Source organism: Oryctolagus cuniculus, chromosome 17 (assembly GCF_964237555.1).
Source record: "Oryctolagus cuniculus chromosome 17, mOryCun1.1, whole genome shotgun sequence".
In the NCBI taxonomy this organism is placed as follows: domain Eukaryota; kingdom Metazoa; phylum Chordata; class Mammalia; order Lagomorpha; family Leporidae; genus Oryctolagus; species Oryctolagus cuniculus.
The window spans coordinates 45022982-45038671 of NC_091448.1; the positions used below are offsets into that span (position 1 = coordinate 45022982).

The window sequence follows — 15690 nt, forward strand, 5'->3', positions numbered from 1 at the left end:
CCCAAGTGCTTGGGTTCCTGCCTGCATGTGGGAGACCTAGAAGAAGCTTCTGGCTCCTGGCTTTGGTCTGGCCCAGCCCTGGCCACTGTAGTCATTTGGGGAGTGAACCAGCAGATGGAAGATCTCTCTCTAACTCTGCCTTTCAAAGAAATAAACCAATCTTAAAATAATAATAATTTTCTTAGGATCATTTAAGTCATAGATGAAGCAGGAACTAGAACCCACATCTCTAAACTACTCTTTCAGTACTGTGTTCAAAACTCAAATGTGAATTTCCCACTGAAAGACATGTATCTCTATGTAGATACCATTGATCAGGGAATTTTGAGCCTGCTGGGAAATTATTAGCCCAGAGCAGAAGGTCTGGTTGCTGATTAAACAGCTGCCACTGATTAGCATTAGGGGACAGAAGGCTAGATCTACAAAAGAGACAACAACCAGTGAATGCAGGATGTGCAGGAGGCTGTGAAACTGCACGGTAGGTAAGCACGGCTGAGTACCCAGGGGCCTCTGAAGACAAACAGCACAGATTTGTTTCTGGAGATAGAAAAGTGGAAACATTCCAGTGTTGCAGGGAGTGGGATCTACTCACTACTTAGAGCCAAGATGGAAATTGTTGTCTAACTACACTGGTAATCACCAGAGCAAGGGATTGCCTCCCAGAGCAAGGCTGCAGGGGCCAGAGGTTTGTTTTTTGTTTTGTTTTTTTAATAGATGAATGTCATTGATTCTGTGAATTTTCTGTCTTACCTTGAAAACTGGCTCTTCCTCAGCACTTGAAAGTAGAGCATACTTATTGGGTATCTTTTTTTTTTTTTTTTTTTAAATTTCATTTATTTGAGAGGCAGAGGTAGAGAGGTCTTCCATCAAATGGTCACAGGGCCTGTGCTGGGCCGATCTGAAGCCAGGAGCCAGGAGCCTCTAACAGGTCTCCCACATGGATGCAGGGGCCCAGGCACTTGGGCCATCTTCTACTGCTTTTTCAGGCCATAGCAGAGAGCTGGATCGGAAGTGGAACAGCTGGGACTCAAAGCAGTGCCTATATGGGATACTAGCATTGCAGGTGCCGGCTTTACCTGCTACGCCACAGCGCCGGCCCCTATTTGCTGTTGGTTTGATCATTGTGGCAGGTTTATTTCCATAAAAATCTGTCATCTCCCAACTCCCACTGGTATCCGGACTGTGGTCTACTGATCCTCAAACCCCAATCCTACACTTGATCTTGGCCGAAAGGCCGAGAAGCGAAACCCAAAACCTAGCCAGAAGTCTTTACAGCTCTCTGAGCTCATTCGCATCGCTTCAGTTCACAGATTCTCGGATGACAGGGCCACCTTCCCTTCTTGACACATCTCTCTGGTATGTGCCAAGGGGAGTCGAGCTTGACTGTCCCACCGACAGCATGGGACTTAGGCCTTTCTGAGGCACTCATTCCCCGTGCAGAACTTCGCAAGCTTTCCTAAGTTATCTCTGCAAACTGAGACAACTGGTGAGATCAATTTCTGATGTCATCCTTTGCAGCTTGCCTGTAAACTTGCCAGTACTCTCTACTGGCATTGTCATCAAGTTCTCCCAAACCAGCCAGCTACATCTGTTGGTTTCAGCAGGGAGAGGAACTCAGGCTAAAGTTCATTTCTAAAGGAAGGGAACTTGTCTGACAAAGAATCTTGCGGTTTTGGTGGAAGATGAGTTCAGAGGAGTTTCTGACTGGGCTCTTTTGAGGTTATGTGCAAGGCCAAGATGACACTTCCTGCCTTGAGACCTCTTTTCTGATGGTAATCAAGTCTTAGAACATCTTCACTCAAAACTGAGGTGATGTCTTCTCTAAAAGAGAATTGGGTGACTTGTTTTTCACACTGCCATCTCCAGCCAAGCCACCCTGGAAGCCTTTGTGTGAGTACAGGAAATACTAAGTCTTCATGGGAATTGAGTTGAGTTTAGCCCGGTCTTGATGTCAGAGCCCAGCGCTTGACAGCTGCCTGCTTCCTGCATTCTGACCCAGGAGGACTGGGTCTCCACTGCTGAAACTCGTCACCAGGCTTTGGATTGTGTTTTCTTCCCCTACCACTTGCAGGTGTTTATCAAATAACGAAGAGACCGAAAGAAGGGCAAACAAGCACAGGGGCCTCCACCTGCAGACACGCAGTGGCACTGCTTTGGGGTGTGTGCTGCTGGTTCTTGGTTCCTCAAACTCACACTTGCCATTCTGTTCCAGCAGCTGCACCCCCTCCAGACTGCGTGCCTGGGGCTGCTCCGTGGTTTCCATGATGAGCTGTTCAGCAAAGCAGCGCCAATCTGGGCTAACGGACAGGGTTACCCAGGCCTTTTCCTGCGTGAACAGGAATCACGCTTTCTTGGCAAAAAGGGGCTCTTCAGCCCTGGTCTTCAAGCGGTGATGGGAAGATAAGGGGACGTGCAATGCGCCACACCTGGCAGGAGGAGGGCCACAGAGGAGGACGATGCAGGGTTTAGGTAACGGGCCCAGGGAAGCTGCACTCGGGCTGTTCTGCCACCCTTCTGAGAGCCGGAAGACCGCAGCTGCGAAGTATTCTCCCTGGCAAGCTCTCTCCTTTAAGAAGGGAGCCACCATTTCTCCACCAGCTAATCTCGACCCCGAGTCCTGGGGTCTCTGGCCCAGAGAAACTATCCAGGTTTTTACCCTCAGGGATCCTTAAGTCTTAGCATGAAGGACCACGTGGCTGCTTCCCACTTTGCAGTCGATGCTCAGTGATCCTAGGGCACGCGGGACTGCAGGCCCCCAACTAGTTGAAATCCCCACTGTACAGGATGTTGGCCTGGGAGATCCATGTCAGCCATTCTCCCTCACCAAGCCTTAAACCAAGGTGGTTCACCAGCTAGAGCAACTTCTTCAGATTTCAGTTCCTTTTTGTTTCTCCTGTTCAGAAATGGTGAAGTGTGTCAGGAGGAGGAGGAGCAGGAAGTAGGGAGGTGGAAGAATTTTTTCACAAGAGTATAATGTACATCAGACACTCAATGCTTTTCAGTTTAAATTCCTGGAGTTAGTTGAGAGATTCTTATTTAATACAAATGAGTAAGACAGGGGCAGGTTGTGCAAACATGAAATCATGGCCAAACCAAGCCTTGGAGGTGGCTTTTGACACAGACTTCTCTTCAATAGCACTGTGCTGTTTTGAGGTCAACACAGGTGCCCTCTTTCTCAATGACAAATTTAAAATAAAACTTTGGGGCAAAGCTTTGGAATTTTAGTAACACATGGAACCAGAGCTCCTATTGCCAAAATCATCGTCACCATGGCCCGATCCAAAGCAGGATCTGTGGATCAGTCTGTACACTGCATCTGACTCCAGTCTGCAGTGTTTGTTCCTCATGAAACCAAACACCCGCTTAGTCACTGAGTAGCCAGATCCCGACAACAGCTTTTGTGCCTTCTGTACAACTGAGCAGACAAACACGCTCAGGCAGTCAGCGCTGATCTGTGCTTTTGTCTTCTCTGGTCCCCTTAACTCTGAAAGGGAGAGGCTAGTGGTCGTGTCAGGGAGGGAACAACTCTCCAGAAAGCCTCGGTTATGAGGACTGTACCTTTCACTGATTAAATAAAGCCCTCATCTCAGGAGAACTATTCTGGTGGGCGGTTTCGGAGGAATCCCTGAATGTGCTGGAGCCAGCATCCCAGGGAGCCTGCCTGCAGCAGTCGTGCCTGGCAGAGTCCTGAGGCCACGTGTGAGGTGCGCTTGTTCCTGCAGCGCCCTTGGCATCTCTCCCGGGGGCCCGGGGGCCCAGGCCAAAGCCCCCTTCCAGCGGAGACTTGCAGAGCTCCTCTTTGAGATGCACCTCAGCAGCCCAGATGGGCGCTCACATTCTCCCCGAGTGAACCTCACACTGCACTGCCCGCCTCTGCTGCCCTCCTCATGCCCGGCCAAGCCTGCAACAGTCACGCAACCCGGGGGCTGCTGGCACAGCTGCCGACGCAGTCACAGCGGAGCGCCCCAACCACAGAGCAGATGAGGGAAGTGGGGCCGAGACACAAACATCCTGTCCTTTCTCCATCAAGTGGCTCCTGCTCAGAGCCAGGGTCGCTGAGCTGTCTGTGTGGGACAGAGCGGTGCACTGGCACGCATGAACCCAGCTTCCCTGGAGCCACTGCTACCAAGAGCATTTTTCTCCTGGGCCCGCAGACTTAAAAGGTGCTGTTCTTTGGCTTATGAAGCCAGTGATTGGTGACAGTGCCGGGAGTGCCCCAGGTGCTGGACCAGCGAGAGCCTGGGCAGTTTTGTGCAGGGCATGGTGAGTGCAAGCTTGCTGGAAGTTCCATCTCTTTCCACAGAGCAGCTTAAGAGAGAGGGGCCTGAATCAGGGGCACGGAGCGGGAGCTCCCCGAAGCAGCCCTCAGCAGCTTTGTGGGACACCCCCATGCCCAGCTCTGCTCTTCCACGAAGGACGGGGCGGGGGGAGGGGCTCAGGCCAGGTCTCACCTCGTGTATGATCGCTTCCAGCTAAAGCTCTCCTCCAGACTGGAAGAGGGAGAGACCTCCCGCTTCTGCAGGCTTCCCCAGCGACGCCGGCCCCCTAAGACTGACGCTCGGCGCCTGCTCAGCCCTTTCAGCCTCTCTTCCATCCGGAAGAACTCAGTCAAGGCCCTGAAGGAGTCCAGGATGACCTCGTGGCTCCAGGCCGGCAGGGGCTCCCGGCGCAGGAAGCCGCAGTGGCCTCCGCGAGGACTGAGCAGCAGGAAGAAGTAGGGGTTGCTGTGGAAGAGCTCGGCGGGCAGGGTGAGGTCCGGGGCCCCGCACACGGGGTCGTCGGCACTGCAGATGCACAGCACGGGCACGGCCGCCTCGTCCACGTCCCGGAGGGGGTCGTTGCGGTCCCAGTAGGTGTCCCAGCTGATGGGGAAGGTCTTGGTGTGGCAGAAGAGGGTCTCCTCGAACTCCCGCAGGGTGCGGCTTCTGAACAGCCTGCTGGTGTCCACCGTGTCCTGCAGGGCCGTGGCGTACCTGGCAGCAAGAGGTCGAGGGGGCGGGGGAGGGGAAGAATGAGAACACCATGCTGACAACAGAATTCACACACGGGTGGCCAGCAGGCCAGATTCTGGCTACAGAGGCTTTCTTGGGCTGGCTGGCACTTTACAAAAAACTTCCATTTCACAGCCGTCATGTAAAATCAGTTATGTAAAATGCAGGCATGTGGCTTCTTGGGGGAAGTGGGACGGTGGAGCCACATGGGTTGTCATTCCTTGGTGGCAACAACTGGTTCCTCCCCCCTTCCTGTGTCCCTGCCCAGCCCTGGGGACATCTGACTCCACAGCTGTGCTCCTCCTCACCTCAACCTCAGGCCCTCTCGAGGGAGCCTGCTGGGAGCCATCACCCGCTGAGCCCTCCTAGGAGAACAAACTCCGGGCTGGCATTGCAGTGCCGTGGTTAAGCGCCACTTGCAGCATGAGCAGCCCATATCAGAGTGCCTGGTTGAGTCCTGGCTGCTCCACTTCCCATCCAGCTCTCTGCTGATGCATCTAGGGAGGCAGTGGATGACAGCCCAAGTATTTGGGCCCCTGCCACCCACGTGGGAGGCATGGATGGAGTTCCTGGCCCAGTCCTGGCTGTTGTGCCATTTGGAAAGTGAACCAGCAGATGGAAGACCTCTCTCTCTCCCTCTCTCTCTCTTTCTTTCAAACTTTCAAATAAATCAATGTTTATTAAAAAGGAGAAAGAGGGGCCAGCATTGTGGCTTAGCAGATAAAGCTGCTGCCTGCAATGCTGCAGGCTGCTGTTCAAGTCCCAGCTGCTCCACTTCAATTCCAGCTCCCTGCTATGGCCTGGAAAAGCAGTGGAAGATGGCACAAGTACTTGGGCCCCTGTTATCCACATGGGAGACCCAGAAGAAGCTCCTGGCTCGTGGCTTTGGCCTGGTCCAGCACTGGCCATTGCAGCCATCTGGAAAGTGAACCAGCAGGTAGAAGATTTCCCTCTCTGTAACTCTGGCTTTCAAATAAATAATTCAATATTTTTAAAAATTTGACAGGTAGAGTTATAGGCAGTGAGAGAGACAGAGAGAAAGGTCTTCCTTCCGTTGGTTCACTCCCCAAATGGCCACCATGGCCGGCGCTGTGCCAATCCGAAGCCAGGAGCCAGGTGCTTCTTCCTGGTCTCCCATGCGGGTGCAGGGGCCCAAGCACTTGGGCCATCCTCCACTGCCTCCTTCCTGGGCCACAGCAGAGAGCTGGACTGGAAGAGGAGCCAATATGGGATGCCGGCGCTGCAGGCGGAGGATTAGCCAAGTGAGCCATGGCACCAGCCCCAATAATTCAATCTTTTTTTTTCTTTTTCTTTTTCTTTTTTATTTTTTGACAGGCAGAGTGGACAGTGAGAGAGAGAGACAGAGAGAAAGGTCTTCCTTTGCCGTTGGTTCACCCTCCAATGGCCGCCGCGGCCGGTGTGCTGCGGCCGGCGCACCGCGCTGATCCGATGGCAGGAGCCAGGAGCCAGGTGCTTTTCCTGGTCTCCCATGGGGTGCAGGGCCCAAGCACCTGGGCCATCCTCCACTGCACTCCCTGGCCACAGCAGAGAGCTGGCCTGGAAGAGGGGCAACCGGGACAGAATCCGGCGCCCCGACCGGGACTAGAACCCGGTGTGCCGGCGCCGCTAGGCGGAGGATTAGCCTAGTGAGCCGCGGCGCCGGCCCAATAATTCAATCTTTAAAAAAGAAACAGGGCTGGCACTGTGGCTTAGCAGGCTAAGCCTCCGCCTGCAGTACCAGAACCCCAATGGGCACCGGTACGAATCTCAGCTGCTTTTCTTCTGATCCGGCTCTCTGCTATGGCCTGGGAAAGCTGTTGAAGATGGCCCAAGTGCTTGGGGCCCTGTACCAACATGGGAGACCTGGAAGAAGCTGCAGTCTCCTGGCTTCGGATCCGCTCAACTCCATTCGTTGCAACCATCTGGGGAGTGAATCAGTGGATAGAAGACCTTTCTTTCTGCCTCTCCCTCTCTCTGAAACTCTACCTCTCAAATAAGTAAATTAATTAAAATCTTAAAAAAAAAAAAAAAGAACGCATGGGCTCAGGCAATCCAAACCAAAGACAGAAGCCCCGCCTTCCCCACCATTCTCATTTTACTGAAAATTGTGTTAATTGTTGGGCTTTCACTTTTTTAGAAAGCAAACGTGCTGTCCTGATGACAAGAGAATGCCCCGCTTGGGCACAGCTGGGGCAGGTGCTCCGGAAGCGTGCTGGCTGGCAGAGGAAACAACTGGAATGGAGCCGATTTACTGCTGGTCTCAGAGTGCTCTCCGCAGCCCCCTGGAGAGGGCCTGACACCCTGACAAGGCAGGCAGGGCGGGGGACCAGACACTGGGGTGAACCACTCCAGCCTTGGCCAGATGAATTGAGATCGGTGTCTCCTGCAAACATTCAAAGATGCTCGCCTGAGTTTTCGGTCCCACACTTCCATCAGAAGGGCGGATTTCCTCCTCACCTCCCTCACCCCGCCCTCCAAGCTGGTGGCCAGGGTCAGTGTGCGGGCTGGGGAGGGAGGGCGTTTGGGGACAGAAACTATGGCAGCTGAGCCAGATGAGGGCGCCTTGCCCCCGCACTGCCGGAGCTCTGGGTTGCTAGGGCAGCGCCCTGGCCTGTTGCTGAGCTCAGGGAGGGTGTTCAGCCTAGCGCCAAGGTGCCCACACCTCCTGGCCAGCGCCTGCGCTCCACTCCCGGCTCTGGCTCCTCCACGGTTTCCCGTGGATGTAGCCCCTGGGAGGCAGCAGGGGTCCCGCATGAGAGCGAGCTGGGCTGAATTCCCAGCGTGAGGCTTCAGCCCAGCGCTGAGCACACCAGCCGATCCGAGCGCGCTCTCTTCCTCTCAAACAAACTGTAAAAATTTAACATCACCATTGCCACCGTTTACGGAGAGCCTCTTCTGTGCCACCTCCTCCCCTTTTGTTTTCTCATGTAACCATCTGTAATAAAAATGGAGTGGTTCTCAACTTCATTTAACTGCATAGGGAAGGGAGGCTTGAAGGGGTTGGCGGGCTCGCTGGAAATTCAGGGCTGAAGGCAACCGAGCCTGACCCCACAGCCCAGGTCCTTCGCTAGCCCTCACAGTTGCCAGACGTCTCCCATCTCATTCCGCCATCTCCTAGCAAAAGCCGGGAATGTCACTCGGGCTTTCTCCATGGCAAAGTCTTGCCTGTCACCTTGGTGGTCAAACAGTTCTGTTTCAATATTTTGTATTAAATGTGTTGAATACACACGTAGGAACAGGCGAAATCAGGTAGGCCTAAAGAGTTCGAATAAATCCCAACAGCGTCCCCACTTCTGCGTCCTGACATCTCCCCGCTCAGAGGCTGTAAGTAAACATTCTGCACAGATATTCGGTGGCAATCGCTGCCCTGGCCCTGAGCTTCGGACCAAGTGGAGGCAGGTGCCGCTCTGGGGCCGGCAGGCCAGGTACTCAAGTTGCTAGGACACCTGGGGCTGAGACAGGGCCCCCCACAGGAGTCCCTACTGCGGCACAGCTAAACCCATCCGTTGCTTTTAAACCTGCTCCCCTCGTGCTGTCTAGACTGTAGCGTTCGGACAGATTTGGAAGAGGTGCGAGAAGAAATGGGCAACATGGCCCACGTCTGTTTGCCGTCACCCACCTGCTGAGGGCGATCTTCTGGTGGAGCAGAAAGCCCCGCTCGTAGGGCCACGGAAGGCCGGCTTCGAGCCACTCGCGGCAGCGCAGCACCGGCGAGATGCAGGCGGCGCCGGTCACGTAGCTTGAGGAGCCGCACTCGCCCAGGTAGGACAGCAGCAGCGCCGAGCCCGAGCCCTCGCTCACCGCGAACAGCGGGGCCGCAGGGTGTCGGAAGCGGATGTAAGTGACCGCCTCCTTGAGGTCCGACGGGTCCCCGAAGGACTGCAGCCGGGGGCTGACCAGCGGGCAGCCGTTGTGGCCGCGGCGGTGGAAGATGACCGGGTAGTAGCCGCGTTCCATGGCCAGCAGGCAGAGGCCCAGCACATTGCGGGTGAGGCGCCCCCACGCATTGGGGATCACCAGCAGCACCGCCCGAAAGCCCCCGGCGCCGGTGACCCGGCGGCCCTGAGCGCAAGGTCCTACGACCCAGTCCAGGGCCACCAGCCCGTCGTCTGCCAACTGCAGGTACTCCCGGGCCAGCTCAGGCCCGGGCCCGGCCGGCAGGACGAAGTGGACGAGGGTCTGCAGGTGGGGCCCGGAGAGCCAGGAGCGCGGAGCCGGCCCCAACGCAGCCGAGCGCCGCAGCACGCGCAGCAGGCATTGGGCCAGCGCCGACGGCTTACAAAGCAGGCTGCAGCCCCCCGGCAGCGGCTCGCGCCCGTCGCCGAACTGATCCGAGGGGCCTCCGCCGGCTGCCTCCTCCTCGCCGTCTTGGCCCGGAGCCCGCGGCCGGGTCCTGGCTCCGACGGCGCGCCTCCAGGGGCGCCCAAGCCGCGGGCCGAGCAGGAGGAGCAGGGTGAGAACGGCCAGGCACAGCGCCAGGACAGCGGCCCACGGCGGCATGGCGAGGCACGGAGCCCCCGGCGGGCAGGCTGCAGCGGGCCGCCCCCGCGCCGAGCTCGCCTCTGTGTCCGCGGCTCCGCCTGGCGCCCAGAGCCCTCTCGCGCGGGCGGGCGGGCGGGCGCCCTTCGGATTGGCTGCGGCCCCGCAGAGGCAGCCAAAGGGCTCCCGCCCGGGCCCTTTGTACAGCGATTGCGACAAGCAGGGGCACAGGGTGAAAGCGGCCGGGGCGAGGGGGAGGGTGCGAACGGAGGGGGCGGGAGCCCGAGGCTCGCGGGCCGGGGGCGAGCACCAGAGGCCCCCACCCCTCGGCCTAACGCGGCCTGCGGCAGGCGGGAGAGACCCTGTGTCGCTGCTCGCGGCTGCTCCCCGCGGCTCCCAGGGTCCCGCGCTCGCAGACCTCAGTGTGGGTCTCGGCCCCGCCAGACCCCGCAACGGCACAGTCACGCGGCGGCGGCGGCGGGGTGAGAGGAGGGTGGCCCCCGACAGCGGGTTTGCGGCGAGACGGTGCCCGCACCCGTGCGACGTCCCGCTGGCTCCGCGAGGAGCCCGGCGAGCGGGGAAGAGCGAGGAAGGCTTCACCGGGTATAAACAGCCCCACGCCCCCGAGAGCGAGCGGGGCGCCCTGCGAGGGGTGAGAGTCCGCCGGCGACGGCAGCCCTGCGGGAGGGCGGGGAGCCCCTGCGAGCCAGGAGCCAGGAGCCAGGAGCCCGCTCCTGCAGGACTCCGAAGTCTGGGGCCGGACACCCCAACTCTCGCTCTGCAAATCCTGCAGAGGACAGCAGAGCCGACGCCCGGCTGACGGGCAAGCCCGGCCGGTGCGTCCCGTTAGGGCGAGGCCTGGCACTTCGCCACCTCCCGGCCGCCAGTGCCTCTCTGGCCGCCGCCGGGCGAGCGACGACTGCAGGGGCCGGGGCAGGCCGAAGTGTGTGTGTGTGTGTGTGTGTGTGTGTGTGTGTGTGTGTGTGTGTGGCGGGGTGGGGGTGGCGCAGCATCGCCCGGGCCAGCCCCGGCCTCGGGACCCCGGGGCCTGATGTGCTAGGGCAGCCCAGGCCGTGTGGCAAAGTGCCGCTCCCGCTCCGGCAGGTCGGACTTGGGGAGCCTGGTTGCGGGTCACAGAGGAGCCCGCCGATCACCTCCAAGAGTCCCACTTCCCGCCCTCGCCCCTGCTCCAGAATCCCCCGCAGGCCCTGCAGCTGCTCTCCGCAGGCCACGGGGCCGCGCAGGGACGAACCCCTGGGCGAGAGAGGTGGTCCTCCTCCTGCCCCGCAGCGCGCTCAGCCCCCAAGCTCAGACTCCTAACTTTTCCGGCTTGGGGTTTAGCACGCGAGCGCGCACGCTCGGCTGCTGGGGGCGGGCGAGGGGCGGGGCGGGGGCGGGGCGGGGGGCGCGCGCGACCGGGGTCTACGTGGGCGCGCGGGCGGCGCTGGGGCGCAGGGGCGCGGGGGCGCGGGGGCAGGGCGGGGCGGGGCGGCGAGCCGGGCCCCGGGTGGGCTGGGATGGCGCCTCCTCCTCCTCCTTCGCCCCAGCTGCTTCTCCTGGCCGCCCTGGCGGGGCTCCTGGGTCCCGGCGAGGTAAGGCGAGCCGCTCCCGGGAAGCCTTCCGCCCGGGCCCGGGATCTCAAAGCGCTTTGCCAGAAGTTCGCCCTGGAAGGAGTGGCGTGCTCCGAGGGGACTCCGTACTGGCGGGCTGGGCCTGGGGACGGAGCGGGCAGGGCCCTCGCAGAGGCCAGCGCCCCAGCTGGTCGCTTTGGACCCACAGGTGGTGACTGGGCCGGCGGAGGAGGCAGGAGTCGGCTGTCCGGAGGGCCTGTGGCCTCTGCCCCCACAGGTAGGAGTCCTGGAGAGCAGGAGGGTGAGAGGGGTGTGAAAGGGGAGCCGGGTCCTGCTCTGGCCGCGCCCCACGCGCACCCTCCGGGTACCTCTGCCGGTTCCTCCTGCCCCAGTAGCCAACTTTTCCATCCCAGCGTGGCCCTTGGGACCTGCCAGCACCTCCTCACCCAACACAGGGCGCACCCCGCTGCTCTAAGCTGTCGTCTTTGTCCATGTGTAGGTGTCCCCAAGAGTGACCTACACACGTGTGAGCCCAGCGCAGGTGAGTACAGTCACAGACCCACCAGAGCGTCTGCCCCTGGGAGAACCGCCCCCGCTGCTCTTTTTAGTCGCTCCCTTGCTAACCACTCCCTCAGGAAGAGGCACGGTTCCCAGTCCCCGGGGATGGTGAGCCGTAGGCCCCAGTGCGCAGAAGTGCTGTGGAGCGGCTTTTTTTTTTTTTTTTTTTAATACAGATTTATTTATTTGAAAGGCAGAGCAACAGAGGGAGGGAGAGAGAGAAAGAGAAATGCCCCATCTACTGGTTCTCTCAAGTTGGCTAAAACAGGCAGCTCTGGGTCAGCAGAAACCAGGAGCCAGGAGCTCCCTCTGGGTCTCCCACATGGGTGGCAGGTGCCCAGGCACTTGGGCACCCTCTGCTGCCTTCCCAGTGCTGGATTGGACTCCCACCAGCAGTCCGATATGGGATGTGGGCGTGAAGCTGGCAGCCTGCTGGACTGCCCTGAGCTGTGGAGTAGCGGGCTATGTGGGCAGGCGGCTGCCCGCGGGGTCAGGGTAGCAGGAAAAGCAATGGCGGGCTCCGACCCCGCTGTGTGGCTGCGGGCAGTCCGGCTTCCTGGGACCCAGTTTTCTGTACGAGCGGATGTTCTGCCTCCACCGTGAAGGGGGAAGGGTGTGACAGAGCCTGGGAGGGCACATGGCCGTGTCCTGTTAGGCATGCGTCCTGGGTTTCAGGCCCCAAACTGCGGGCTCAGCTTGCACGGCTGCCTCTCTCCAAGTGTCATCTTTGCCCGTAGTCAGAGAACTTTCTTGTCCCTTTGGGTTTTCATTGGTTTTTCCCCACACATAAATGCGTATTTACTGAAAAGGCATTCAGGAGGTAGAGATGAACAGGGCAAGTACGTGGTGAGAGCCAGGTGTTGCTCCGTAATCAAGACTGGAGAGGGCCGGCGCCGCGGCTCACTAGGCTAATCCTCTGCCTAGCGACGCCGGCACACCGGGTTCTAGTCCCGGTCGGGGTGCCGGATTCTGTCCCGGTTGCCCCTCTTCCAGGCCAGCTCTCTGCTGTGGCCAGGGAGTGCAGTGGAGGATGGCCCAGGTGCTTGGGCCCTGCACCCCATGGGAGACCAGGAGAAGCACCTGGCTCCTGCCATCGGATCAGCGCGGTGTGCCGGCCGCGGCGGCCATTGGAGGGTGAACTAACAGCAAAAAGGAAGACCTTTCTGTCTCTCTCTCTCACTATCCACTTTGCCTGTCAAAACACACACACACACACACACACACACACACACACAAAACTGGAGAGGACACAGGCATTTACCTTGGGCTGGCTAAGCAACTGTGCTAAGCCTCAGTTTTTGTCATCTCTAAATGGGGATAAAATAGTACCCTTCATGGTGGCAAAGTTTAAATGAGCTTATTCACAAATTCAGCGAACATCATTGTGGTAGACAAACAGTGCGTGGCCTCAGAGTTTTCAGTCTAGTGAAGGGGAAAAAAAGGAGACGTTAGGGCTGTCATTGTGGCATAGCAGGTGAAGCCGACTCCTGCGACAGTGTTGCCACTGCTCTGAGTCTCGGCTGCTCCACTTTTGGTCCAGCTGCCTGCTAATGTGCCTGGGAAAGCAGCAGAGGATGGCCCCAGGGCTTGGGCCCTGCATTGGGTTTTCCTCTGCAATATCTAATGTTTGGGGATCCTATCTCCACACCAAGAGATGTTGCATCCTGTCACCTACCAGGCCCTTCCCTCACACAGCCCTGTCTGGCTTCTTAGACCTTAAAGAAGCCTTTTCCGGCCTCTCCCAACCCTTGGTTCCTCTTGGTGTTGTGGTCGGCTCACCACACAGGTGCTTCTGTTATTCTCCGCCACCCCTGGCCTGTCTGCAGCTCCCTGCTCTCCGCAGCCTCCCAGGAGAGCTCACAGCCTCCTCATCTCACCTGGTCTTGTCAGCCTTCTTTTTTCCATCCTCCCCCAAATTCCTGTAATGCTCATAACCGTCTCTTCCAGCTTCTCTGCTGACCACTTGGAGTTTGTTAGTTTACTCTTGCACTCGCAGTGGCTGTTCCTGAGTTTCTTACGCAGGCTCTGCTCTCGTTTGCATCTGCTGCAGCACATAGCTCAGTGCTGAGCGCCAGGTCGACTCAGTCAAAGAATGATTCATGATTAAGGAAGCATTTCAGTCCTGAGGTTGTGCACCTGCTGCCTGCATGCCCTGGATCGAGAAGCTCTTGGGGGACTGACTGCTTCCCAATCCAACCTATATGTAAAGACCTGGTCTTTGTTTGGGGGCGCTTGGAGTCTGGACTGTGCACCTGCAGAGGCGTCACTGTGCCGCAGGTGCAGAGAGACAGCTGAGGAGTGTGGTGTGCGTCTGGCCGGGCTATGACCTTTGAGGGTAGCCCTTGATGGAGATGAGGGGTGACGGGAACACACAGACAGGAGAGTGCACAGTAGTACCCGGGTTCCTCCATATTTTCCTGGGCGCTGAGGGTGGAAGGACCGTTTGGCCATCCTGGGACTTGCTTTGAACTGGCCCCCAGGATAGGGGAACATGAGACTGGGAGGGACTGGGGCTTAGCTGAGCGTCTCTGTGCCTCTCCTCCAGGCCAAGGCCGTCGGCTTCCTCTACCACCCCTGTGCCCACCCCTGGCTGAAGCTCCGGCTTGCCCTCCTGGCCCACACGTTGGTGACGAAGCCCCCGCTTGCCCCCGACTCCAGTCTTACTCGGGAGCGGGTAAGCGGCAGGTGGAAGGTGCTGTCGGGCAAGGAGGATGATGCCCCACGTGCTGGGAAGGAAAATTCGAGAGCTTGCTCCCCTTTCCCCTTTTGCTCTAAGGACTGATTCCTTTCATAGCCCGTGGTGCTGACAGCCTGGGGGGTGGCCCTGGAGATGGCATGGATAGAGCCAGCCTGGGCCGCCCACTGGCTGAAGAGGCGGCGGCGGCAGCGACAGAGAAAGGAGTGGCCCCACTCTGTCGGGCTTTCTGGGGCCCCTCCCTCTGCTGGAGCGGGGCTGTGTGGGAGGAGGTGTGCCCAGGTAAGGCCTGCGGGGCTGGCTCGGTGGGCAGCCGGATTACTGGGTTCTGTGCGCAGGCCAGGGCTCACCACCGTGTCTTCTCCCCTCAGGCCCTGGCCCTTGCTCGGCAGAGCTGGTGGCCCCCAGGTGCTGCAGGGACATCCAGAGGGCCCAGACAGCCCTCTCCCAGTGGTGCCAAGAGGCGGGGGCTGCGGGCCGCCCTGGGTCTCCAGCCCACTCCCTCAGGCCCGAGACCTGCCTCGTCTTCCTCCTGGAGCTTGAAGTCCCAGCAGCGCATGTTGGGAGCCTTAGATAAGGGGAGTAAAACTACAGTGCTGCCTGGGCTCCCTGAGAGCAAGGCCAGCTCCAGGACAGAGGCTCTGGAGCCCCATGGGCAAGGCAGCCCCGGCGGCTGTGCCTGCCCCACTCAGCCTTCCCCAGCCCCGCGGGCAGCAGCGCCTCCGCGGGCAGCTCAGGGCCCCACACCACGCACCGAGGAGGCCGCCTGGGCGGCCATGGCCCTGACCTTCCTGTTGGTGCTGCTCACGCTGGCCACACTCTGCACTCGGCTGCACCGAAACTTCCGAAGAGGGGAGAGCATCTACTGGGGGCCCTCCGCGGACAGCCAGGACACGGTGGCCGGTGAGTGTCCTCCCCCAGCCCCCCACCCCTCTACTCCCGGCGGTGGGCGTGTCCCTGACTGCACCCCATCTTGCCCGCAGCTGTGCTGAAGCGGAGGTTGCTAATGCCTCCGCGCCGCGGCAAGCGTTCCCGACGGAGACCCCTCCTTCCGCCCACACCGGACAGTGGCCCGGATGGGGACAGCTCTGACTGACCTGGCCCGGCCCTGCCGCTGTGGCGCCACGGGCTCCTCCCGCTGGGAGGCCGCGACCTCTGCCACGTGGACCCGCGCCGCAGCGCCCCCTGGTGGCAGACGCAGCATTGCCGAGGCCCGACTTCCTTGGGAGGGGTGGCCCCTGGGAGAAATGAAGCTTTGTGCCTCCCGTTCCGAAATTCCCCATATTTCTAATTAAATTATTTTAGTAGAATCTGGAGTTGAGCTTGTGCCTCTGCCCCACAGACTCCCACCCGGACGCCCGTGTTGCTTGCCTTAGCGGGGAGGGCACACCGGCTG

The 15690-nt window shown here is 59.3% G+C and overlaps 2 protein-coding genes across 10 annotated transcripts; one reads left to right on the plus strand and one right to left on the minus strand.

Moving 5' to 3' along the window:
* Nucleotides 1-805: 805 nt before the first annotated feature.
* On the minus strand, nt 806-9491 carry ABHD15 (abhydrolase domain containing 15). Its single transcript, XM_002718908.5, has 2 exons — nt 8611-9491; nt 806-4973 (listed from the first exon to the last, which is right to left on the minus strand). Exons 1-2 carry the CDS (start codon nt 9489-9491, stop codon nt 4448-4450), a joined length of 1407 nt encoding a protein of 468 aa, XP_002718954.2. The 3' UTR covers nt 806-4447.
* TP53I13 (tumor protein p53 inducible protein 13) lies at nt 9490-15604 on the plus strand. 9 transcript variants are annotated; one of them, XR_011383614.1, is made up of 7 exons: nt 9490-10122; nt 11250-11318; nt 11541-11582; nt 14145-14273; nt 14376-14576; nt 14666-15197; nt 15278-15604. XR_011383614.1 is itself a non-coding variant. In XM_017348936.3 (7 exons), the coding sequence occupies exons 5-7, from the start codon at nt 14430-14432 to the stop codon at nt 15388-15390; spliced, it is 792 nt and encodes a 263-aa protein (XP_017204425.3). In that variant the 5' UTR covers nt 9793-10122; nt 11250-11318; nt 11541-11582; nt 14145-14273; nt 14394-14429; the 3' UTR covers nt 15391-15604. The 9 variants fall into 9 exon arrangements, 8 of the variants coding, with proteins under 8 accessions (XP_051680563.2, XP_017204425.3, XP_051680559.2 ...); XM_017348936.3 differs by having other exon boundaries at nt 9793-10122; nt 14394-14576; XM_002718907.5 differs by lacking the exon at nt 9490-10122 and adding an exon at nt 10908-11062 and having other exon boundaries at nt 14394-14576.
* The last annotated feature ends 86 nt before the right edge of the window (nt 15605-15690 follow it).

Bases quoted from the DNA above. Each gene is read 5' to 3' on its own strand.
- ABHD15 (XM_002718908.5), bottom strand. From the start codon at position 9,491: ATGCCGCCGTGGGCCGCTGTCCTGGCGCTGTGCCTGGCCGTTCTCACC. The intron at 4,974-8,610 runs GTGGGTGACGGC...TCTTGCTGCCAG, and splicing joins CAGAAGATCGCCCTCAGCAG to GTACGCCACGGCCCTGCAGG.
- TP53I13 (XM_002718907.5), top strand. From the start codon at position 10,988: ATGGCGCCTCCTCCTCCTCCTTCGCCCCAGCTGCTTCTCCTGGCCGCC. The intron at 11,583-14,144 runs GTGAGTACAGTC...CCTCTCCTCCAG, and splicing joins CACGTGTGAGCCCAGCGCAG to GCCAAGGCCGTCGGCTTCCT. The intron at 14,577-14,665 runs GTAAGGCCTGCG...TTCTCCCCTCAG, and splicing joins GTGGGAGGAGGTGTGCCCAG to GCCCTGGCCCTTGCTCGGCA.